At 42.7% G+C, this 27,445-nt stretch overlaps 1 protein-coding gene across 1 annotated transcript; it reads left to right on the forward strand.

Annotated features, from left to right (window-relative positions):
• The first annotated feature begins 120 nt into the window (after positions 1-120).
• On the forward strand, positions 121-27,445 carry LOC115176681 (glycoprotein endo-alpha-1,2-mannosidase-like protein). The gene is made up of 4 exons (XM_029736877.1): positions 121-835; positions 4,386-4,495; positions 16,707-16,783; positions 26,715-27,445. Exons 1-4 carry the CDS (start codon positions 340-342, stop codon positions 27,349-27,351), a joined length of 1,320 nt encoding a protein of 439 aa, XP_029592737.1. The 5' UTR covers positions 121-339; the 3' UTR covers positions 27,352-27,445.

Here is a 27,445-nt window from a genome sequence, read left to right on the forward strand (position 1 = left end):
AAATGCAATGACAGATTCCACTGCGTCAGGGCAACGCGACCATTAGGCTTCATCCGCAATCATGTAGGCTAATAGTTCGGCTATTTATCATAAAGTTCAACATTTTCTGCGTTCCAACAGCGACTGCATTTATGAATACTTTATATGAAGGCCTGCATTGTATACTTTCCTAGAGTGTAGTAGGTGAACTTGTAAGATAGGCTAACTGTTATAGTATACTGCCTATAGGCTATACGACGTTTGGAGAAAAGCAAGTCTTATTCACACCGCTGACTTCAACCGACCAGGAACCCTGGTTCACTCCAGCAGGAATCGCCTCTACGAGACAATCTATCCGCAATGGCCAGGCTGCGGAAGAAAACGTGCATAGCTCTGTTCTTATTTACACTCTTCGTTTTCGGAACCATGATGGGTTTGAGAACTCTGAAGCCCAGCGATGGGTTCTCGGACCTGGCCCCGGGGTTGGGCCTCCTGCCGATGATTGGAGGAAGGTTGGACCGGCGCTCGGTGTCCCAAGACGCCGTCTCCTCCCCGAGGCAGGTGCGCGCCAAAGTAGTTTTATCAAACTCTGGACCTGAAGGAACCATATTTTACGACGTCCACATATTTTACAGCGTGTGGTACGGGAACCCGTCGATGGATGGGAAATACATGCACTGGGACCATGTCCTCGTGCCACATTGGGACCCCAAAATCGCTGCCAGTTACCCGAAAGGGAGGCATATGCCGCCGGAGGACATCGGCTCCAGTTTCTACCCTGAGCTCGGTCCGTACAGCTCGAGAGATCCGGATGTATTGGAGTCACACATGGAGCAGATTGGAGCGGCTGCTGCAGGTAGAGTGCAAAGGTGCAGTGGTTATTCTATACTGAAACATACAAACAAGTTTTAACATTCGCATTAGTTTTGCTGCTGCAGTGCCTGTCCATTTAACTTTAAAGTTTTAACATTTTGTTCTACTTTGAGCACAGCTACAATAGGATCTACAGATGAAGTCGGAAGTTTACAGACACCTTAGCCAAATACATTTAAACTCAGTTTTCACAATTCCTGACATTTAATCCTAGTAAAAATTCCCTGTCTTAAGTCAGTTATGATCACCACTTTTAAGAATGTGAAATGTAAGAATAATAGCAGAGAGAATGATTTATTTCAGCTAATATTTCTTTCATCACATTCCCAGTGGGTCAAGTTTACATACACTCAATTAGTATGTGGTAGCGTTGCCTTTAAATTGTTTAACTTGGGTCAAACGTTTCAGGTAGCCTTCCACAAGCTTCCCAGTAAGTTGGGTGAATTTTAGCCCATTCCTCCTGACAGAGCTGGTGTAACTGAGTCAGGTTCGTAGGCCTCCTTGCTCACACACACTTTTTCAGTTCTGCCCACAAATTTTCTATGGTATTGAGGTCAGGGCTTTGTGATGGCCACTCCAATACATTGACTTTGTTGTCCTTAAGCCATTTTGCCACAACTTTGGAAGTATGCGTGGGGTCTTTGTCCATTTGGAAGACCCATTTGTGACCAAGCTATAACTTCCTGACTGATGTCTTGAGATGTTGCTTCAATATATCCACATAATTTTCCTGCCTCATGATGCCATCTATTTTGTGAAGTGCACCAGTCCATCCTGCAGCAAAGCACCCCCACAACATGATGCTGACACCCCCGTGCTTCACTGTTGGGATGGTGTTCTTCGGCTTGCAAGCCTCCCCCTTTTTCCTTCAAACATAATGATGGTCATTATGGCCAAACAGTTCTATTTTTGTTTCATCAGACCAGAGGACATTTCTCCAAAAAGTCGATCTTTGTCCCCATGTGCAGTTGCAGTTGTGGCTTTTTTTAATTGCGGTTTTGGAGCAGTGGCTTCTTCCTTGCTGAGCGGACTTTCAGGTTATGTCGATGTAGGACTCATTTTACTGTGGATATAGATACTTTTGTACCCGTTTCCTCCAGCATCTTCACAAGGTCCTTTGCTGTTGTTCTGGGACTGATTTGCACTTTTCGCACCAAAGTACGTTCATCTCTGAGCGGAATGACGGCTGAGTGGTCCCATGGCGTTTATACTTGCCTACTATTGTTTGTACAGATGAATGTGGTACCTTCAGGCGTTTGGAAATTGCTCCCAAGGATGAACCAGACTTGTGGAGGTCTACAATTTTGTTTCTGAGGTCTTGGTTGATTTCTTTTGATTTTCCCATGATGTCAAGCAAAGAGGCACTGAGATTGAAGGTTGGCCTTGAAGTACATCCACAGGTACACCTTCAATTGACTCAAGTGATGTCAATTAGCCTATCAGAAGCTTCTAAAGCCATGACATAATTTTCTGGAACGTTCCAAGCTGTTTAAATGCACAGTCAACTTAGTGTATGTAAACTTCTGATCCACTGGATTTGTGATGTAGTGAATTATAAGTGACATAATCTGTCTGTAAACAATTCTTGGAAAAATGACTTGTGTCATGCATAAAGTAGATGTCCTAACCGACTTGCCGAAACTATAGTTTGTTAACAAGAAATTTGTGGAATGGTTGAAAAACGAGTTTTAATGACTCCAACCTAAGTGTATGTAAACTTCCGACTTCAACTGTATATGTGCCAACATCACTCAAGAGTTCCTTCCACTGACTTGAATGACTCACTTTGATGCATATAGTCTATATATTCTGCCAGATGTATACTGTTATGGCTCATTTGGAATACATTGCTTGCGTTGCACATTGCTCGTGCTGTCTGTCTTCCTTATTCCAACAGACAACCATTCTACTGTATCTTTAGACTGCATAAGGGATGCCTCATATCTGAGTGATGAAATTTGCCTCCCTACATGCAGTGACTCTTTAGACACTCTGTTTTAATCGTAATAGTGAGTATCCTTCAGTAAATGCGTGAAGTGACAGCTCATAAATGTCTATGTTGCAGCCAGATAAATTCTTGTCCACACCCTGATAGAGGGGAATATCAAAAACTGTTCTGTCAAGCAGCCAGCACAGCAGGCCACTGGCACACACAGTATGCATGCAGCTAATTGATCAAGCCATGTCCACAAGCTGTGTGGAATATTTGATTACAATATCTAAAAAGCCATGGTCGAGTGAATTAAAAAGTTATGGCCGCACTATCCATTTTTTTCACTTATCCTGCGCTTTGCCGGTTTATTTCAGCACTCATGTAGTGGACAGCTCCGCATGCTCACCTAAAAGCCCACCAGCAGCCTTTTCGCACAGTCGTTTTAGAACTGTGTTTATCTTGACATCCACTTCCAAGCAATCTTGAACGTGAACAATTGAACACTTGAATAATATGTGTTTACTGCTTTTCTGTATTTCACTGATATCGAACATACAAACAGTTGAAAGTCAGAAGTAGGCCACGCGAGTAGGATGTCCCTTTTTACTCTAAAAAGTTATTGAAAATCCTTGGTCAGTAGAAGGAGCCCTTAAGTCTTATCAGTAAGTGGCCATGACTGTCCATTGCAAAGGTCAGCACTGAAAACCATAACCGGAAGTGGCATGTACATTGTCTGAAATAAGTAGCATATGTTTTCAATGAAAAAAATGTAAGCTACTTTTATTGACCAAAATGGGAGTGTTGATGCCTTGGAGTTGGGTGTGAAAACAAGCCAATCGAGCCATGCTAATGTTGTCTGCCTTCGGCTGAACTGGTTATTGTACACCATCCAGGAAATGATCTTCCCCCTTTCTTTCCCCTCCCTTCCCCCTAAACCGAACACTGTGACAGATGGAACACAGAAAGGGCAACTGAATGTGCTTAGTTAAAAAGAGTCCATTTAATTAAAGCCACTGGCACAAAGACCCGTCAGAAATTCCAAATAGCATCCTGCTGGCAGCGGTGACTGATACCACTACGCGAGGAGCCCATAATAAAATGAATAGTGTGGACATAACTTTTTAATACATGACTTTTTAGATATTGTAATCAAATATTCCATACAGCTTGTGACCAAAGTGGACATGACTTGATCAATTAGCTGCATACGGCAGCAATCACATCAATAAGTCCTTCAAGCCAATCCGGAACCCTTAGGGGATGTAGGTACACATATGTATCACATATATCAATGTCAACATCACACTGACCAATACAACTTAAAATGGTGTAACAGGGACATCATGAGGTTCAGGATTGGGTATCAGAGATGTGTGGTCATTGAAATAGAATGACTAGAATGGACATTGAAGTCAATGTTCTGTGATAGGTGGACCAGCAGCCATATTGAGTGTATTGTAAAATTGCCATGCTATGAGGGGCTTTTTCCCTTTCTAGTCATTTTATTTCCCCATTCTAGTAATTATATTTCTGTGTGGGGTATAGCCAACCTGAAATGTCCTGTGTGGAGACTGAGAGAGACTTGTCCTGTGTGGTCTAGGGGTGCTGGTGCTGTCCTGGTATCCTCCGGGCCTGGCCGATGACAATGGGGAGCCCACAGAGGACCTGGTGCCGGCCGTCCTAGACGCTGCTCACAGACACAACCTCAAGGTAAGGAACAGACAGACAGAGAGACAGACAGACACTTTGCTTTGGAATCAGTGTTTGGGATTCATGAGTTCTGGATAAGAATGTGTGCTTTGGTAAGGAATCTTCCAAAGAACAAAGTTACACAACCAAATGGTAAACAGATCTTAATACTGTACAATAGTATTGTAATACACAATAGTATACCATTACTTCAAAAAAGTTGATAGCCAAGTGTGACATGACTTTGAGTAGGCAGCGGGGAGGGTGCATGAGGACATCTCTAACTAAGAGCAGAGGGGACATAATAAAGCTGCCGGCGGGAACTGTTGTTTATGGGACTGGGTGAGCAGGGAAACACATCAGGGAACTACATGACCTATTGCCAATTAGGTCGGAAAATGCCATCCCAGAGATAACGACTGCATCAACGTCGACTCGTCGAGTCCCCTCTGCCTGCTGTCACGGACTGCATTGAAGCTCATGAAACTTTTAGAGGGCCCCTTCTTCGTAATTCGATACGTGCAACATCAGATGGTAGATGCACATCAGATGCAGCAGAGACGAAGGAGCTATTCAAGATGTTTAAAGGAAAAAAGGTACTCCAAGTGAGCTGTACTGGCTTGATCCAGCAGAATCTTTGATGACATAACCGATATATAAAAACAGCCACACAGCCGTTTGAGTGGTGTGTGTCCATTCACCCTGAGCGGTTGGAGGTCTGTGAGAATGTGTCTAAGGTGCTTTAAGGCAGTTTAAGTGGTGTAGGTTACGTATGCTGCATTTCGGTATATAGCACTTTGGGTGGTATATCCAGGGGTGAATTTTTCAAACACCTGAAACAGCATTTTCCAGCAATCTAGAGCAATAATCATTATGCCTAATTCTATGTAAAAACAATGAATATTTTTCTGCATGGGTTATCTAAGCATACCTCTTTATGTGTGTGCCCCTCTGCAAAATACCGCTGACAGATCATTTTTTTATAAATAATTATGATAAAGCGTGGGCTTAAAAATTTGTTGAGTAATTCATTTAACATCTGAAAAAAAAACAGGACAAATTTGAGGGGGCATGTGCCCTTGTGGCCCGTATGGGCAGGACACCTCTGGGTGTGTATCTGTGTGTCAGTAGACAGCTGTGCAGCAGGATGACTTGCATTTGTGTGTGTGTTTGTTTTAAAGGTCCAATGCAGCTGTTTTTATCTCATTAAAATCACATTACTGTGATTGTTTTAAATTAAAATGGTAAAAAAGAAACAAAAATAGTTTCTTAGCAAAGAGCAATTTCTCAAGTAAGAATTTTGCTTGGACTGTCTAGGAGTGGTCTGAGTAGGGAGGGGAAAACCATAAACTACCTGTTATTGGCAGAGGTTAGGAACTCTTTCCTATTGGGCTATTAACAAATTTACCACCTGGTGATTTTTCTATTTAGAATTTTTTAAATGTAATCTTTATTAAACTAGGCAAGCCAGTTAAGAACAAATTCTTATTTACAATGACTACCTCGGCCAAACCCGGACGATGCTGGGCCAACTGTGGACCGCTCTATGGGACTCCCAATCACGGCTGGTTGTGTTATATCTTGGAATCGAACCAGGGTCTGCAGTGACGCATGCCTCTAGCACTGAGATGCAGTGCCTTAGACCGCTGCGCCACTCGGGAGCCTGCGCCATCCTGCCGCAACATGCTGACATTTCAGGCGGTCTTTTCAAACAGGGCTTACACTAAAATGGCATTATCATGATTTTCACAATTTCACAATATTATTCCAACCATATAGTATTGAAATATCTATAAAACACAGGAAATCACGTTTTTGACTGCACTGGGCCTTTAAAGACTGCTTAGGGGCATTGCGAGCCTCGTGCCTGTGTGAATGATTGCGGACTGAGTGCAGTGTGACAAGAGAGCCAGGCTTAAGCTAGAGCCCCTTTCTCCAGCTGTGTTGCATCAATAATACACACGCTGTGTTTGCTCAACACACGGTCGCATTTAAAGACAATTGAGAGCGGATTCGTTTTTGTGTTTGCATGAGAATCTCTGCTACATAAAAATCATGCAAATAATGCAGGCCGATATTCAAAATGAATATTTATAAGAGCACAAGTACAGAAAATAAATGTCTGTTGTACATGTAATGTTGTGTTCGTTATTCCGTAATCCACTCCATGTATTTGTACAGAAATAGTCCAGTTTCATGTTTTACACGGGACCGATAGATGTGCTAGGGAGCCATGTGAATAACCCTGTAATGCCAGCATACTCTAGGTAAAGTTAAACTAAACTATATCAAACTCCCCGACCTCAGTCCTTATAAGCATAAGTAATCAAACAAAAAGCAGGACGTTACAGTACAGAGGTTCTAGCTAATTCTGGAGGATTCAGAATTGCCTATATTTTTTCCACCAAAAAAGTGCAGTTTTACTGATAAGAGTGAGCAGTAAAAAAATAAAGCCAAAGTAGGGAAAGGTAACTTTAACAAACAACAACCAAGTTGTTGCCACTTTTTTTGTAAACAGCTAAGGGATGGGGCCTATATGCACTATAAACACTGTATGTGGACACCCCTTCAAATTAGTGGATTTGACGATTTCAGCCACATCCTTGGCTGACAGGTGGATAACATCGAACACACCGCCATGCACTCTCCATAGACAAACATTGGCAGTAGAATGGCCCGTACTGAAGAGCTCAGTGACTTTCAATGTGACACCATCATAGGATGCCACCTTTCCAGTAAGTCAGTTCGTCAAATGTCTGCCCTCCTAGAGCTGCCCCAGTCAACTGTAAGTGCTGTTATTGTGAAGTGGAAACGTCTAGGAGCAACAACGGCTCAGCCGTGAAGTGGTAGGCCACACAAGCTCACAGAATGGGACCACCGAGTACTGAAGCACGTAGCACGTAAAAATCATCTGTCCTCGGTTGCAACACTCACTTCCAAACTGCCTCAGGAAGCAACATCAGCACAAGAACGGTTCGTCTGGAGCTTCATGTAATGGATGCCAGGAGAATGCTACCTGCCCAAATGCATAGTGCCAACTGTAAAGTTTGGTAGAGGAGGAATAATGGTCTGGGCCTGTTTTTCATGGTTCGGGCTAGGCCCCTTAGTTCCAGGGAAGGGAAATCTTAACGCTACAGCATACAATGACATTCTAGACGATTCCGTGCTTCCAACTTTGTGGCAAAAGTTTGGGGAAGGCCCATTCCTGTTTCAGCATGACAATGCCCCTGTGCACAAAACGAGGTCCATACAGAAATGGTTTGTCAAGATCAGTGAGGAAGAACTTGACTGGTCTGCACAGAGCCACGACCTCAACCCCAACAAAAACCTTTGGGATGAATTGGAACACAGACTGCAAGCCAGGCCTAATCGCCCAACATCAGTGCCCGACCTCACTTATGCTCTTGTGGCTGAATGGAAGCAAGTCCCAGCAGAAATGTTACAACATCTAGTGGAATGCCTTCCCAGAAGAGTGGAGGCTGTAATAGCAGCAAAGGGGGGACCAACTGCATATTAATGCCCATGGATTTGGAAAGAGATGTTCGAAGAGCAGGTGTCCACATACTTTTGGTCATGTAGTGTATCATTATTTTAAAAGTCCAAAAATGGATGTACCAATCCCAGATTGACCCTTTAATAACCTTGTTATATAATATTTAGAGTGGTACTCTGCATCAGTATCCTGTTCAAGTGCTCACTTGCTCCTGACCACATTCTCCCTCCACCACTGCACATAAGGACATCCACATGTTGGAGTGCCTTTAGTGAAAAATCTTCACAAACTGCTGACCGTAGAAAAATGTCTTGGGTCTCTAATAATTTTGAGCTGCGACGCAAACATTTATTTTTCTAATGCTAAAGAGGCCCTCTTGCATTACAATCTTCCTGGAATTTTCTGCAAAGACATGGCAAATTAAAAGGTATAATTGTGCCTCCTCTTTCACACCAATATGTAAGACGGGGGATGAGCAGTAGAATGCATAATCGTTCTTGGTTGAGTCCTAACATAAGATCCATGGGCATAACTTGACCCATTGTTATCAATGCATGACTTATGCAAAAACATGTTAAGCATATGGATTTCAAGGTAGGATTCGGACCTTTACTCTCAGTGGCAGCATCCCACCATCCCAGCATTTCACTTCATCATAGGGCTCTTTGACTTGCATGTACAGTACATTCTATTGTACTCCTTCTGAGGGATCCTTAGGAGCAAAAGTGAGCAAACATTTATTTGAGGTCCCAATGTGTGTAGCCTCTTCAAAGGAAATGTGAATGCAGTACATGAAAGATAAGTTATGTTATCTTTCATGGACACAAACAATGTTGTCAAAGAAAGAGACTAGAAGATAAAGCCTTTAGGGGGCACCAGCATGAAGTGTTTGTCACTGTTGCCGGTGAACGTCTGACACGGTACATGCTCAGCCAGTCCGTCTCTCTGTTTATCAGTCTTGACGTCCCTCTCCTGTCAGATCTGTCGCGACGGAACTTCTCTTCACAGTCCGAGCTGAGGTGATCACAATGAGTGGAGGCTACAGAGCCTTTATAACTTGCCACTTGACAGAGCAATCTAAGGGAGCTCTGTGTGTGACGCGGTCGGAATAACAGCAGACAGTCCCGAGACAGACATGCTGAATCTTCACATTCTTGAAAAAGTCTTAGAAACACAGGCCAGAACAGATCTAGACCAGTCTACCAGGGTTGGGGTCGTTTGTGGTGACGGTGGCACGAGGAGTGTTGTACAAAACAAAGTCATCAGCGATTGGATCGTCTCAAACCAATCAGAGTATCAAACCCACATGTGTTCTGGCTCTGGCCCAACCCATCAGTTTCTGGACCAATCAGATTGCTCGAGTGTTCACATTCGGTGAAGGGTTGAGGAGGTACTCAGATCCAGACTCATTATGGAAAATAAACTAACCTCTATGGTTGGTGTGGAGTAGCGTTTGGTCGGAGCGAGGAGTCTGGGTAGCCAGGCAATACTACTATGGCACTGACTTAGACTCCCAAATCTAGGACCTTACACTAGATGACACTGCAGAAAACAGACTGTTTTGTTTATATAAGAATAGCATTGGAAAAAGCTCCTAAATCAAGTATGGGCACCCACACAGCTTTTGTATTATGTATGTACGTTTGGAGTTTAAGAGCAGATCCTCTTGCGGTTGAAGGCTCCAGAGCTCCACTGAGTTGAACAATTGTGGTCATACTCTGCTTGCTTGGAGAGTAGCTCAGGCTGAAACTCCCCTTTGGCCCTTGAGGGGCTGTGTGTGGGCTCGGGGGGGAGAGATCGAGATAGGCGGGGGTGACGGTCCCATGACTCAATTTTCCTCCCCAATCCGGGCCCCAAGGGGCAGGAAAGTAGGGCATGTTGCACAGCAGCAGCAGTGCAGAGAGGCCCATGTGTGGGCAGGCCATGCTGTCAGGCACACTTCCCCATCTCCAGATGCCCAGCACAGCATGCAGCTTCCATCTTCCATCTCACAAGACTTGGTTGCGTCCCAAATGGCACCCTATTCCATTCATAGTGCACTAATTACGGGCCCTGGTCAAAAGTAGTGCACTAGATAGGGACTAGGGTGCCATTTGGGGCGCATGGTTGGTGTGCCTGCTAGACGTTGATGTTAATGAGAAGTTGACAACTTAGCGTGTACAACCCTACTGAATTGAACGAATATAACCGAAACGTTATTGGAAGTACGAAGCGGCAACATCTCATAATACGTTCAATACTGTATGGTGTTGACTGTTTTGAAATGCTGTCTGGGTAGTTTAACGGATGGTTGAAATCCCCTCCTAAGGGCCTGTTACAATGCATTAGGTTGTATTCCACTTGATTCAGCCAATTCTTTGCTCTGGTGATGGGGATAGGGCTGGGTCTGTCTGTGAGAAATGCTCTTGGTTTGCTTGGATCTCTCATTTACGTCTAAATTGCTGCTGTGTAATGGCCTTGTGTGTCTTGGCTTTAAAAACTCGAATGCTTTTTTTTTTTAGCCGAGTCACTCAGCTTTTAATCTAAGTTATTAGCACAGAAAGAGTTGTCACTTTCCCTCTAATGATACCTTGCCTCGAGACGTTAATCAGATTTCGGAGAGTTGTTCCTACGCTTATCGCCTTTGACACTGATTTCAGACGAGTGGCCTACACAGCCATAGTGAGCTACTCTGCCACGGGGCTCCAAATTCAAAGATATTTTCATCTGACACTGAAGCACTTAGCTGCCACCATTAGAGACAACAACAATTTTCTCCCCATGTCTACATTTAACTATACAGGACAACAGTTTAAAACCGCCTCGCCTCCCATCCCTAGCCTGCATCACTCCAATCCATTAGCGCACTTCTGTCCCAATGTCATGGTGACACTTTGAGCCCTTGGTGTCACCAAGAGTTACATTACCACGGCAACTGCTTAGGAAGGCCCAGTAGCCACTCACTTTCATTTCAATACTGCCATACCCCCTACTCCAACCTATCCTAATCGAATGCACTATACTTGGCTACAGTCCCTCGCCATAATAAGACAAAGACAATTCCCACTCATGAAAAATACAAAACATGCATAGCCTAATAACGTGTAAAATGTTTAGCACTTTATTCTCCATAGTGAATGGTATACTAACCCCATAATGATAAGTATTTTTATAGCATAAAAGACAATTCCCAGTCATGAAAAACATGTTTAGCACTTTAATCTCCACAGCCCATGGTCAACACTAGCTAACCCCATAATGATAACAAAGTATTTTATAGGATAGTGTTACTTGAATTTTTTTTTTAAATTGAACCTTTATTTAACCAGGTAAGCTAGTTGAGAACAAGTTCTCATTTACAACTGCAACCTGGCCAAGATAAAGCAAGTCTTGGCAGACAGAACCAGGGAGTGGCGAGGCGGAGCTCAGACAGGAAATTAATCAAGGGTCAAGTGAGAATGATGGATCTGCATCAAAAGCAGCAGACTTATGTTAGCAAACTGGCGAGGTGTTGCTGCTTCCATTCTGCTTATGGCTCTATCCATCCAGTTTCTTTCATGCTGGGCCCCTGCGTAACCCGTTGCGAGAGAAGAAAAGTGGTCCACTTTGATCATATATAATTCAAAGTAGTGAAATTCTCCACTCTTACTCTTAAAAAATTCAAGTTACACATTTTTGTATTTGTTTCGTAGCTGATCCATCGTGTGTTGAGCCACTCTGTTCCTCATTGAGGAATAGTCAGCTGGAATAGAACTATGATTCACTGGGCTTTAGTGGATGACGAATGACCTTGGGATAGATGTGTCAGGTTATTTGTCATGGCATAACACCAGTGCTGAAACAGTCATCGTCTGAGACAATCCTATAACGCAGTCTGTAAAGATTGATCAACATATTAACACTCATGAGTGTTAATATCGTATGAGGACATTTCTGGGCACCCACTTCGTCCACTCCTGTTGGCCGAGAAATGTGACTGCTGCAGTTATACATGCTTGAGAGCTGGGGTTCAAATATCAGCCACAATTTGTGGTTCAACTTTCGATGATAAGTAGAGCAGGGGGAGAAGGGGTAGTGTTACTTTCATGTATATGTAATTAGCTGTGACTGTATTTTTGGGGTCGGGGGGTATTTTATTAGGATCCGCATTAGCTGTTGCAAAAACCGCAGCTACTCTTTCTGGGGTCAACACAGAACATGAAACATGACATAACACAGAACATTAATAGACAAAAACAGTTCAAGGATAGAACTACCTACATTTAAAAATGGCACATAGCCTACATAGAGTATCAATACATACACACAAAATATATTGGTCCAATAGGAGAGAGGCGTTGTGCCTTGAGATGTTGCTTTATCTGTTTTTTTTTAAATAAGGTTTGCTGTTCATTTGAGCAATATGAGATGAAGGGAGTGCCACGCAATAATGGATCTATATAATACTGTACACTTTCTTGAGTTTGTTCTGGATTTGGGGACTGTGAAAAGACCCCTGGTGGCATGTCTGGTGGGGTTAAGTGTGTGTGTGTCAGAGCTGTGTGTAAGTTGACTATGCAAACAATTTGGAATTCTCAACACATTCATGTTTCTTATAAAAATAAGTGATGTAGTCAGTCTCTCCTCAACTCTTAGCCAAGAGAGACTGGCATGCATAGTAGTTATATCAGCCCTCTGATTACAATGAAGAGCAAGATGTGCCGCTCTGTTCTGAGCCAGCTGCTGCTTAACTAGGTATTTCCTTGCAGCACTTGACCACATGGCTGGACAATAATCAAGATAAGACAAAACTAGAGCCTGCAGGACTTGCTTTGTGGAGTGTGGTGTCAAAAAAGCAGAACATCTCTTTATCACAGACAGACCTCTCCACATCTTTACAACCATTGAACCTATATGTTTTGACCATGACAGTTTGTAATCTTAGGTAACGCCAAGTAATTTAGTTTCCTCATCTTGTCCAACAGCCACAGCATTCATTACCAGATTCAGCTGAGGTCTAGAGCTTAGGGAATGATTTGTACCAAAGGCAATGCTCTTAGTTTTAGAGATGTTCAGGACCAGTTTATTAAAGCCACCCATTCCAAAACTGACTGCAACTCCTTGTTAAGGGTTTCAGTGACTTCATTAGCTGTGGTTGCTGACATGTACAGTTGAAGTCGGAAGTTTACATACACTTAGGTTGGAGTCATTAAAACTTGTTTTTCAACCACTCTTGTTAACAAACTATAGTTTTTCCCAAGTCGGTTAGGACATCTACTTTGTGCATGACACAAGTAATTTTTCCAACAATTGTTTACAGACAGATTATTTCACTTATAATTCACAAGTCCAGTGGGTCAGAAGTTTACATACACTAAGTTGACTGTGCCTTTAAACAGCTTGGAAAATTCCAGAAAATGATGTCATGGCTTTAGAAGCTTCTGATAGGCTAATTAACATCATTTGAGTCAGTTGGAGGTGTACCTGTGGATGTATTTCAAGGCCTACCTTCAAACTCAGTGCCTCTTTGCTTGACATCATGGGAAAATCAAAAGAAATCAGCCAAGACCTCAGAAAAAAAATTGAAGAAGTCCACAAGTCTGGTTTATCCTTCGGAGCAATTTCCCAACGCCTGAAGGTACCACGTTCATCTGTACAAACAATAGTACGCAAGTATAAACACCATGGGACCCATGCAGCCGTCATACCGCTCAGGAAGGAGACGCATTCTGTCTCCTAGAGATGAATGTACTTTGGTGTGAAAAGTGCAACTCAATCCCAGAACAACAGCAAAGGACCTTGTGAAGATGCTTGAGGAAACAGGTAGAAGAATATCTATATCCACAGTAAAACGAGGCCTATATCAGTATAACCCGAAAGGCCGCTCAGCAAGGAAGAAGCCACTGCTCCAAAACCGCCATAAAAAAAACAGACTATGGTTTGTAACTGCACATGGGGACAAAGATCGTACTTTTTGGAGAAATGTCCTCTGGTCTGATGAAACAAAAATAGAACTGTTTGGCCATAATGACCATTGTTATGTTTGGAGGAAAAAGGGGGAGGCTTGCAAGCCGAAGAACCCCATCCCAACCGTGAAGCACGGGGGTGGCAGCATCATGTTGTGGGGGTGCTTTGCTGCAGGAGGGACTGGTGCACTTCACAAAATAGATAGCATCATGAGGGGGGAAAATGATGGATATATTGAAGCAACATCTCAAGACATCAGTCAGGAAGTTATAGCTTGGTCGCAAATGGGTCTTCCAATTGGACAATGACCCCAAGCATACTTCCAAAGCTGTGGCAAAATGGCTTAGGGACAACAAAGTCAAGGTATTGGAGTGGCCATCACAAAGCCCTGACCTCAATCCCATAAAAAATTTGTGGGCAGAACTGAAAAAGCGTGTGTGAGCAAGGAGGCATACAAACCTGACTCAGTTACACCAGCTCTGTTAGGAGGAATGGGCCAAAATTCACCCAACCTATTGTGGGAAGCTTGTGGAAGGCTACCCAAAACGTTTGACCCAAGTTAAACAATTTAAAGGCAATGCTACCAAATACTAATTGAGTGTATGCAAACTTCTCACCCACTGGGAATGTGATGAAAGGAAATAAAAGCTGAAATAAATCATTCTCTCTGCTATTATTCTGACATTTCACATTTTTAAAATAAAGTGGTGATCCTAACTGACCTAAGACAGGGAATTTTTATTTGGATTAAATGTCAGGAATTGTGAAAAACTAAGTTTAAATGCATTTGGCTAAGGTGTATGTAAACTTCCGACTTGCTTTTCTTTCATTATTTGTTCCTTTATGCATGAATACGATGGCTCACTGTTCGTTGTTGGCATTTCCTGCTTAAGTTTGGCCATTTTGCCAATTAAGTAATCATTCAAATAATTGGCAACATCAAATGGTTTTGTGATGAATAAGCCATCTGCTTCAATGAAAGATGGCGTTGAATGTCTTTCTGACCATAATTTAATTTAAATCACGCCAACGTTTTTTTCCCATCTTTATTTATATCATTGATCATGGCTTCACAATACAGTTTCTTCTTCTTTTTATTATGTTTAGTCACATAATTTTTCAGTTTGCAGTAAGTCAGATGTGCTGCCAGACTTATTCGCCACTCCTTTTGCCCAATTTCTTTCAACCATACAGTTTTTCAGTTCCTCATCAATCCATGGCGCCTTAACAGTTCTAACAGTCCGTTTCTTAACAGGTGCATGTTTATCAATAACTGGAAGAAGCAATTTCATAAATCAGACAAACACATATTTTTACATCATCCACATAAGAGTCACAGCTAAAACATTTGTATGATCTCTTATACACTATTTTAGATCCAGCTTTTGGAACCTTGGTTCTAGATATAGCCACTATATTGTGATCACGGCATCCAATGGGTACTGATACAGCTTTAGAAAAGAGTTCTACAGTATTAGTAAACATTTGATCATCAACACATGTGGATGATCTTGTTCCTGTAGTGTTTGTTAAACACCTTGGTAAATTGATTAATAACCTGAACCAGATTAAAAGGCACTGGTTACAGCAAGAAGCTTCCTCTTGAGCGGACGGCTTGATGAAAACCAGTCAATATTAAAGTTCCCAAGAAAGTAGACCTCTCTGTTTACATCAAATACACTATCAAGCATTTCACACACATTATTTAGGTAGTGTTAGCACATGGTGGCCTATAGCAACACCCCAAAAGAATAGGCTTTAGATGAGGCAGGTGAACCTGCAGCCACACTACTTCAATAACACTTGACATGAGATCTTCTCTAAGCATTACTGGGATATGGCTCTGAATATACAGTACCAGTCAAAAGTTTGGACACACCTACTCATTTTAGGGTTTTTCTTTATTTTTACTATTTTCTACATTGTAGAATAATAGTGAATACATCAAAACTATGAAATAACACATATGGAATGTAGTAACCAAAAAACTGTTTAACAAATCAAAATATATTTTATATTTGAGATTCTTCAAAGTAGCCACCGTTTGCCTTGATGATGGCATTGCATACTCTTGGCATTCTCTCAACCAGTTTCATGAGGTAGTCACCTGGAATGCTTTTCCAACAGTCTTGAAGGAGTTCCCACATATGCTGAGCACTTGTTGGCTGCTTCACTCTGCGGTCCAACTCATCCCAAACCATCTCAATTGTGTTGAGGTCGGGTGATTGTGGAGACCAGGTATCTGATGCAGCATTCCATCACTCTCCTTCTTGGTCAAATAGCCCGTACACAGCCTGATAGTCCCACTAAGCGCAACCAAATGGGATGTCGTATCGGTGCAGAATGCTGTGGTAGCCATGCTGGTTAAGTGTGCCTTGAATTCTAAATAAATCACTGACAGTGTCACCAGCAAAGCACCCCCACACCATCACACCTCCTCCTCCATGCTTCACGGTGGGAAGATCATCCGTTCACCTACTCTGTGTCTCACAAAGACCAGTATTTGGACACAACACTTGAAGCCATTTTGTCATTGTTGTAACAACTGCATATTATAATGGCTGCATAATAATGGATGTATTGCTCCTGCTGCATCCTTAGGGTTTGAATAGCTCTCAATTAGACCCAAGGGGCAGCTGAACACAGCCCAGCTCCTGTCACCTTTCCAAATGTGAATATTCTCTAGAGTTTGAGTCAATACTAACTCATCACCTTTGATGGTTGGGTTGGCTGCATAGAAGCACTTACAAATATGTGACTACAATGCAATAAATGGAAAGCCGTGGACTCAGATGTTTTTTATTTTCTTCCCAGGTTGCATTTCACCTCCAGCCTTACAGAGGGCGGAGCGACCACAGTGTCCATGACAACATCAAGTATATCATCGACAGGTAGGTGTTGTCTTTGTTTAGAGTAACTTCAAACTGAAGTGGACACAAAGTAAAACCTTGCTGAACTTTCCTGTTGAAACAGTAGTTTTCAGTCAACATAGACCCTTTTATAGGACTGAGACAGTTCACTTCAAATCAAATTTTATTGGTCGTTTACACATGTTGAGTAGATGTTATTGCGGGTGTATCGAAATGCTTGTGTTCCTAGCTCCAACAGTGCAGTAATATCTAACAATACACACAAATCTAAAAGAAAAAGAATGGACTTAAGAAATATAGAAATATTAAGACGAGCAATGTCGGAGTCCGGAGTGTGTGTGTGTGTGTGTGTGTGTGTGTGTGTGTGTGTGTGTGTATGTATATATATATATATATATATATATATATATATATATATATATATATATATATATATATATATACACACTGCTCAAAAAAATAAAGGGAACACTTAAACAACACAATGTAACTCCAAGTCAATCACACTTCTGTGAAATCAAACTGTCCACTTAGGAAGCAACACTGATTGACAATAAATTTCACATGCTGTTGTGCAAATGGAATAGACAACAGGTGGAAATTATAGGCAATTAGCAAGACACCCCCAATAAAGGAGTGGTTCTGCAGGTGGGGACCACAGACCACTTCTCAGTTCCTATGCTTCCTGGCTGATGTTTTGGTCACTTTTGAATGCTGGCGGTGCTTTCACTCTAGTGGTAGCATGAGACGGAGTCTACAACCCACACAATTGGCTCAGGTAGTGCAGCTCATCCAGGATAGCACATCAATACAAGCTGTGGCAAGAAGGTTTGCTGTGTCTGTCAGCGTAGTGTCCAGAGCATGGAGGCGCTACCAGGAGACAGGCCAGTACATCAGGAGATGTGGAGGAGGTCGTAGGAGGGCAACAACCCAGCAGCAGGACCGCTACCTCCGCCTTTGTGCAAGGAGGAGCACTGCCAGAGCCCTGCAAAATTACCTCCAGCAGGCCACAAATGTGCATGTGTCTGCTCAAATGGTCAGAAACAGACTCCATGAGGGTGGTATGAGGGCCCGACGTCCACAGGTGGGGGTTGTTCTTACAGCCCAACACCGTGCAGGACGTTTGGCATTTGCCAGAGAACACCAGATTGGCAAATTCGCCACTGGTTCACACTGAGCACATGACAGACGTGACAGAGTCTGGAGACGCCGTGGAGAACGTTCTGCTGCCTGCAACATCCTCCAGCATGACCGGTTTGGCGGTGGGTCAGTCATGGTGTGGGGTGGCATTTCTTTGGGGTGCCGCACAGCCCTCCATGTGCTCGCCAGAGGTAGCCTGACTGCCATTAGGTACCGAGATGAGATCCTCAGACCCCTTGTGAGACCATATGCTGGTGCGGTTGGCCCTGGGTTCCTCCTAATGCAAGACAATGCTAGACCTCATGTGGCTGGAGTGTGTCAGCAGTTCCTGCAAGAGGAAGGCATTGATGCTATGGACTGGCCCGCCCGTTCCCCAGACCTGAATCCAATTGAGCACATCTGGGACATCATGTCTCGCTCCATCCACCAACACCACGTTGCACCACAGACTGTCCAGGAGTTGGCGGATGCTTTAGTCCAGGTCTGGGAGGAGATCCCTCAGGAGACCATTCGCCACCTCATCAGGAGCATGCCCAGGCGTTGTAGGGAGGTCATACAGGCAGGTGGAGGCCACACACACTACTGAGCCTCATTTTGACTTGTTTTAAGGACATTACATCAAAGTTGGATCAGCCTGTAGTGTGGTTTTCCACTTTAATTTTGAGTGTGACTCCAAATCCAGACCTCCATGGGTTGATCATTTGGAATTCCATTGATTATTTTTGTGTGATTTTGTTGTCAGCACATTCAACTATGAAAAGAAAAAAGTATTTAATAAGATTATTTCTTTCATTCAGATCTAGGATGTGTTGTTTAAGTGTTCCCTTTATTTTTTGAGCAGTATATATATACACATACATATATATATATATACACATACATACATACATATATACACTGCTCAAAAAAATAAAGGGAACACTTAAACAACACATCCTAGATCTGAATTAAATAAATAATCTTATTAAATACTTTTTATTTTACATAGTTGAATGTGCTGACAACAAAATCACACAAAAATAATCAATGGAAATCCAATTTATCAACCCATGGAGGTCTGGATTTGGAGTCACACCTGCAGAACCACTCCTTTATTGGGGGTGTCTTGCTAATTGCCTATAATTTCCACCTGTTGTCTATTCCATTTGCACAACAGCATGTGAAATGTATTGTCAATCAGTGTTGCTTCCTAAGTGGACAGTTTGATTTCACAGAAGTGTGATTGACTTGGAGTTACATTGTGTTGTTTAAGTGTTCCCTTTATTTTTTTGAGCAGTATATATACATACACATATATAGTCAAAAGTCAAAAGTTTGGACACACCTACTCATTTAAGGGGTTTTCTTTATTTTTACTATTGTCTTCCTTTCCTGTGGCGGTCCTCATGAGAGCCAGTTTCATCATAGCGCTTGATGTTTTTTGCAACTGCACTTGAAAAAACTTTAAAAGTTCTTGAAATGTTCCTCACTGACCTCCATGTCTTAATGCAGGTATTAACAAACTGGGGTACAGGTACGTGCAAAGCTCTCGGGGTATGCCAAATAAAAATGTGATTCACAAAAAATTTATATATTTTTTCTTTCTTCACATTTTCAAACAGTCCATTTATATTTTTCAACAGGGCTATACATTTGGGTGAGGTTTTTTCCCCTCACCTGAGTAGCCTCGTTTTACTGCCAAAAATAAAATAAAATCTTCTAGTGTTCAGCAAAATAACAACACAATGTCAAATACAGGTAGTCAAATAATTAACATCCAATCACATTAACCGTTACTCTCTCGCGGGAATTCCACTAATGGTCCGTATGTAGCCAAACGTAGCTGCTGCTCATTCCGTTTGCTTGAAAATGGATTAATGGTTAAAAAAAATTAAGTCCATAGACGCATACCGGCTCTACTGGTAGTACTGCTACGACCAGCACTACTACACCTGTCGACGACACAAGTTGTTCTGCTTCCATGAGCACATCCAATGCTAGCATCAGTAATTCTACATTTGTTGTTAGCCCAGCTAGCATGGACATTGACGGTTGTGAATCTGATGTAGCCGAAGAGCCACTGCCCATTACCCGGGAAAGCACCGAACAACAGACAGGGACGTTGGACCATCAAAGAGGTGCAAATATGATGAGAACTACATTGATTTGGGGTTCACTTATATTGGGAGTAGTGCCTTTCCTCAGCCACAGTGTGTTGTATGTGCAAAAGTACTATCTCACAACTCGATGAAACCTTCACTATTGCGCAGACATTTAGAAACAAAACATGCCAATTTTAAAAATAAGCCACAGGAGTTTTTTTGAGCTAGAATTAAGATAACTTTAGAGTAGTAAGACATGTATAAAAGCAACAGATACCATTAATAAGAAGGGGTTAGAAGCATCTTATATGGTGAGCTACCGAGTGGCTAGGACAGGCAAGCCCCATACTATTGTGGAGGACTTAATTATTCCTGCTGTAGCGGCTGGGACATGGTTGGGACAATGCTGGGGGAAAAGGCCCCCCCAAAAAATATACAGACAATGCCTTCATCAAACAACACTGCTTCACGACACATCAGTGAAATGGCAGGAGATGTTTTGAAACAATTACTGCTTCACATACAAGTCAGTGAATTTTATGCGTTACAGCTGGATGAGTCAACAGATGTGGCGGGCCTGGCACAGCTCCTGGTATATGTCCGTTACGTTTATGGGGGATCAATTAAGGAAAACATAATCTTCTGCAAACCACTGGAAACCAGGACAACAGGAGAGGATATTTTTTAAGTACTGGACAGCTTTGTGACATCAAATGGACTTTGGTGGTCAAGATGTCATGGGATCTGTACTGATGGCGCAAAAGCCATGACAGGGAGACATAGTGGAGTGGTAACGCACGTGCAAGCAGTTGCTCTCGACGCCACTTGGGTACACTGCAGCATCCACCAAGAGGCTCTTGCTGCCAAGGCAATGTCTGACAGTTTGAAAGACGTTTTGGACACTACAGTGAAAATGGTTTACTTTGTTATAGCAAGGCCCCTGAATACATAAGTGCGCTGGTTATCAAGGGGTAAAGTAGACAAAAAATGTTTAACAGAGACGAGCTTAAAGTTTTTACTGACCATAATTTTCACTTGTCTGACCGCTTGCATGATGACGAGATTCTCACACGACTGGCCTATCTGGGTGATGTTTTTTCTCGCCTGAAAGATCTGAATCTTGGATTACAGGGACTCTCTGCAACTATATTCAATGTGCGGGACAAAATTGAGGCTATGATTAAGAAGTTGGAGCTCTTCTCTGTCTGCATTAACAAGGACAACACACAGGTCTTTCCATCATTGTATGAATTTTTTTGTGTGCAAATTAACTTAAGCTTACGGACAATGTCAAATGTGATATAGCGAAGCACCTGAGTGAGTTGGGTGCGCAATTACGCAAGTACTTTCCCGAAACAGATGACACAAAAAAATGGATTTGTTATCCCTTTCATGCCCTGCCTCCAGTCCACTTACCGATATCTGAACAAGAGAGCCTCATCGAAATTGCAACAAGCGGTTCTGTGAAAATGTTACTTAAATTAGAAGCCACTGACAGATTTCTGGATTGGGCTGCACTCAGAGTATCCTGCCTTGGCAAAACGTGAGACACTGATGCCCTTTGCATCCACGTACCTATGTGAGAGTGGATTCTCGGCCCTCACTAGCATGAAAACTAAATACAGGCACAGACTGTGTGGAAAATGATTTAAGACTGAGACTCTCTCTAATACAACCCAACATTGCAGAGTTATGTGCATCCTTTCAAGCACACCCTTCTCATTAACCTGTGGTGAGTTATTCACAATTTTCGATTAACAAATAAGGTTTTACATGTAAGATGGTTAAATAAAGAGCAAAATTATTGATTATTATTATTTGTGCCCTGATCTTATAAGAGCTGTTTGTCACTTCCCACGAGCCAGGTTGTGACAAACTCACTCATTCTTATGTTCAATAAATGTATCGTATAGTGTGTGGCAGGCATACAATGATGGCAGAAAACAACATTTGAGAGTGCGCTGACCCTGGTCATAGAGGATGTACGCAGCTGGAGGTGGAATGTTTGAAGGGGTACGGGACTATAAAAAGTTTGGTAACCACTGTCTTAAAGTAGTGATAGACTGTCGTTTCTCTTTGCTTATTTGAACTGTTCTTGCCATAATATGGATGTGGTCTTTTACCAAATAGGGCTATCTTCTGTATACCACCCCTACCTTGTCACAACACAACTAATTGGCTCAAACACATTAAGGAAAGAAATTCCACAAATTAACAAGGCACACCTGTTAATTGAAGCTGGTTGAGAGAAAGACAAGAGTGTGCAAAGCTGTCATCAAGGAAAAGGGTGGCTTCTGTGAAGAATCTCAAATATAAAATATAATTGATTGCTATATTGTAATTACTTCGCCACCATGGCCTATTTATTGCCTTAACTTACCTAATTTGCACTCACTGTATATAGACTTTTTGTTTTCTTTTGTTCTACTGTATTATTGACTGTATGTTTTGTTTATTCCATGTGTAACTCTGTTGTATGTATCGAATTGCTATGCGTTTATCTTGGCCAGGTCGCAGTTGCAAAGGAGAACTTGTTCTCAACTAGCCTACAATAAAGGTGAAATATTTGTTTTTTTTTTAATTGATTTGTTTAACAATTCTTTGGTTACTACAGGATTCCATGTGTGTTATTTCATAGTTTTGATGTCTTCATTATTCTACAATGCAGAAAACAGTAAAAAATTAAGAAAAACCCTTGAATGAGTAGGTGTGTGCAAACTTTTTACTGGTACTATATATACATACAGTTGAAGTTATAAGTTTACATACACCTTAGCCAAATACATTTAAACTCACTTTCACAAATTATGACATTTAATCCTAGTAAAAATTCCGTCTTAGGTCAGTTAGGATCACGACTTTATTTTAAGAATGTGAAATGTCAGAATAATAGAGATAATGATTTAATTCAGCTTTTATTTCTTTCATCATGTTTCCAGTGGGTCAGAAGTTTACATACACTCAATTAGTATTTTGTAGCATTGTCTTTAAATTGTTTAACTTGGGTCAAACGTTTTGGGTAGCCTTCCACAAGCTTCCCACAATAAGTTGGGGGAATTTTGGCCCATTCCTCCTGACAGAGCTGGTGTAACTGAGTCAGGCTTGTTCAGTTCTGCCCACAAATTTTCTATGGGATTGAGGTCAGGGTTTTGTGATGGCTACTCCAATACCTTGAATTTCTTGTCCTTAAGCCATTTTGCCACAACTTTGGAAGTATGCTTGAGGTCATTGTCCATTTGGAAGACCCATTTGCAACCAAGCTTAAACTTCCTGACTGATGTCTTGAGATGTTGCTTCAATATATCCACAATTTTCCTCCCTCATGATGCTATTTATTTTGTGAAGTGCACCAGTGCAGCAAAGCACCCCCACAACATGATGCTGCCACCCCTTGCTTCACGGTTGGGATGGTGTTCTTTGGCTTGTAAGCCTCCCCCGGTTTCCTCCAAACATAACGATGGTCATTATGGCCAAACAGTTCTATTTTTGTTTCATCAGTCCAGAGGACATTTCTCCAAAAAGTATGATCTTTGTCCCCATGTGCAGTTGCAAACTGTAGTCAGGCTTTTTTATGGCGGTTTTGGAGCAGGGGCTTCTTCCTTGCTGAGCGAACTTTCAGGTTATGTCGATATAGGACTTGTTTTACTGTGGATATAGATACTTTTGTACCCGTTTCCTCCAGCATCTTCACAAGGTCCTTTGTGTGTTGTTCTGGGATTGATTTGTACTTTTCACACCAAAGTATGTTCATCTCTAGGAGACAGAACGCCTCTCCTTCCTGAGCGGTAAGACGGCTGCGTGGGTCCATGGTGTTTATACTTGCGTACTATTGTTTGTACAGATGAACGTGGTACCTTCAGGCGTTGGGAAATTGCTCCCAAGGATAAACCAGACTTGTGGAGTTCTACAATGTTTTTTCTGAGGTCTTGGCTGATTTATTTTGATTTTCTCATGATGTCAAGCACTGAGTTTGAAGGTAGGCCTTGAAATACATCCACAGGTACAACTCCAATTGACTCAAGATGTCAATTAGCCTATCAGAAGCTTCTAAAGCCATGAAATCATTTTCTGCAATTTTCCAAGCTGTTTAATGGCACAGTCATCTTAGTGTATGTAAACCTCTGACCCACTGGAATTGTGATAGATTATTTAACTTAAAATTCACTGTGTCTGTAAACAATGGTCAGAAAAATTACTTTGTCATGCACAAAGTAGATGTCCTAGCCAACTTGCCAAGAAATTTGTGGAGTGGTTGAAAAACAAGTTTTAATGACTCCAACCTAAGTGTATGTAAACTTCCGACTTCAACTGTACACACACACCAGTGTCTTAAGGAGTCTGAATACTTTCCTGACTTTTTCCACATTGTTACATTAGACTTATTCTAAAATGGATGAAATTTCAAACAAATCCTCAGCAATCTCAACACAATACCCCATAATGACGAAGCGAAAACAGGTTTAGACATTTTTGCAACTGTATTAAATATTAAAAACAGATACCTTATTTACATAAGTATTCAGACCCTTTGTTATGATAAACAAAATTGAGGTCAGGTGCATCCTGTTTCCATTGATCATCCTTGAGATGTTTCTACAACTTGAAAGGAGTCCACCTGTGGTAAATTCAATAGATTGGATATGATTTGGAAAGGCAAACATCCTTCTATATAAAAGGTCCCACAGTTGACAGTGCATGTCAGAGCAAAAACCAAGCCCTGAGGTCAAAGGAACTGTCCGTAGAGCTCCGAGACAGGATTGTGTCTAGGCACAGATCTGGGGAAAGGAACCAAAACATTTCTGCAGCATTGAACGTTCCCTAAAACACAGTGGCCTCCATCATTCTTAAATCGAAGAAGTTTGGAACCACTAAGACTCTTCCTAGAGCTGGCCATCCTGGCCAAACTGAGCAATCGGGGGAGAAGGGCCTTGGTCAGGGAGGTGACCAAGAACTCAATGGTCACTCTGAGAGCTCTAGAGTTCCTCTGTGGAGATGGGAGAACCTTCCAGAAGGACAATTATCTCTGCAGCACTCCACCAATCAGGCCTTTATGGTAGAGTGGCCGGACGGAAGCCACTCCTCAGTAAAAGGCACATGACAGCCCGATTGTAGTTTGCCAAAAGCCACCTAAAGACTCTCAGACCGTGAGAAACAAGATTCTCTGGTTTGTTGAAACCAAGATTGAACTCTTTGGCCTGAATGCCAAGTGTCACGTCTAGAGAAAACCTGGCACCATCCCTACGGTGAAGCATGCTGGTGGCAGCATCATGCTGTAGGGATGTTTTTCAGCGGGCAGGGGCTGGGAGACTAGTCAGGATCGAGGGAAAGATGAACAGAGCAAAATACAGAGAGATCCTTGATGAAAACCTGTTCCAGAGCATTCAGGATCTCAGACTGGGGCAAAGGTTCACCTTCCATCTGGACAACGCAGGAGTGGCTTCGGGACAAGTGTAGATCCTTGAGTGGCCCAGCCAGTGCCCAGACTTGAACCCGATCGAACATCTCTCGAGAGACCTGAAAATAGCTGTGCAGCAACACTCCCCATCCAACCTGACAGAGCTTGAGAGGATCTGCAGAGAAGAATGGGAGAAACTCCCCAAATACAGGTGTGCCAAGCTTGTAGCGTCATACCCAAGAAGACGAGGCTGTAATCGCTGCCAAAGGTGCTTTAACAAAGTACTGAGGTAAGGGTCTGAATACTTAGGTAAATGTGATAGTTTTATGTTTTTTACTTTCTGATTATGGGGTATTGTGTGTAGATTGATGAGGGAAAAAAACGATTTCATCAATTTTAGAATAAGGTTGTAACCTAACAAAATGTGAAAAAAAGGGGTCTGAATACTTTCCGAAGGCCCTGTGTATGTGTGTGTGTGTGTATACACACACACACACGATGGGATGTATAGACCAGTGGCGTATATACATCACATTTTTTTAATGAGCATGGCCTTATTTCTATTACAGCATATTGGATGACTCTCATTCATATTCCATTCACCCAGTTCAATGTCACAGCGACAGGTTTAGCTACTACATGAAACTCAAATTTTCCCTAAACACATCACGAGGTTGCTACAACCTAGCCTATAAATGAAAGTTTACAACATAGGTGCACACAGGTCGAGAGACACATTTGTAATCAAAGTGACCACCTTGCGCACACTTGCCTGCATCTAGCTGATATAGGGTGTAATCATTAGTCCAACAGTTGCATTCTCTCGGTCCAAGCTTTGATCTTCTTGGTCTTCCTGTGACACCGGGTGCTGTAGATGTCCTGAAGGGCAGGCAGTGTGGCTACGGTGATGCGTTTGGCTGACCGCACCACCCTCTAGAGAGTTCTGCGGTTGTGGATGGTGCAGTTGTCGTATCAGACCGTGATACAGCCTGACAGGATGCTCTCAATGGTCCATCTGTAAACGTTTGTGAGGGTCTTAGGGGACAAAGTCGAATTTATTCAGCCTCCTGAGGTTAAAAAGAGACACTGTTGCACCTTCTTCACCACACAGTGATGTGTATGCCGAGGAACTTGAAGCTTTTAACCTTCTCCACTGCGGCCCCGTCAATTTGGCTGGGGCCGTGCTCCCTCTGCTGTCTCCTGAATGCTAGATTACATGTAAATAACTGTAGAATGTGCTTCAAATCTTATTAGGATACTTCTAGGTTATTTCTCCTTCCATGCAAATATCCAAATCTGTATCAATAATCTCTTGTCCATTTATTTGTGTTTGAAGGTACGGGGACCACGGAGCCTTCTACAAGTTCACCTCTAGCACGGGGAATATTCTGCCTCTGTTCTACATTTATGACTCGTATCTGACGCCGCCTGAGAACTGGTTCGACCTGCTCCACCCCACGGGCTCCCACAGCCTGCGCGGCACGCCGTACGACAGTGTCTTCATCGCCCTCATCGTGGAGGAGCGCCACAAGCATGACATCCTTGCCGGTGGTTTTGATGGCATGTACACGTACTTCGCCTCCAACGGGTTCTCTTTTGGTTCATCCCACCAGAACTGGAAGGCGGTCAAGGCGTTCTGCGACGGTAACAACCTGTTATTTATACCTAGCGCCGGGCCGGGCTACATCGACACCGCGGTCAGACCGTGGAACAACCACAACACGCGCAACCGCGTCAACGGCCGCTACTACGAGACGGCCTTGCAGGCGGCGCTGAACGTGCGGCCCGAGATCGTCACGATAACGTCGTTCAACGAGTGGCACGAGGGCACGCAGATCGAGATGGCTGTGCCAAAAAAGACGGTGACCAGGTTGTATTTGGATTACCAGCCACACCAACCTGAGCACTACCTGGAGCTCACCAGGAGGTGGGCAGAGCAGTTCAACAAGGAGAAAGAGACATGGCTCATGTGAACTGGCACTGTGTGTGTGTGAAAGAGAGAGGAAAAAGCACGAGTGACTGTAGAGGTTTATGAATGTGTGAGAGACAAGTGCGTGGGAATTGGAC

The sequence above is a fragment of the Salmo trutta genome, chromosome 3, assembly GCF_901001165.1.
Source record: "Salmo trutta chromosome 3, fSalTru1.1, whole genome shotgun sequence".
Lineage (NCBI taxonomy): Eukaryota > Metazoa > Chordata > Actinopteri > Salmoniformes > Salmonidae > Salmo > Salmo trutta.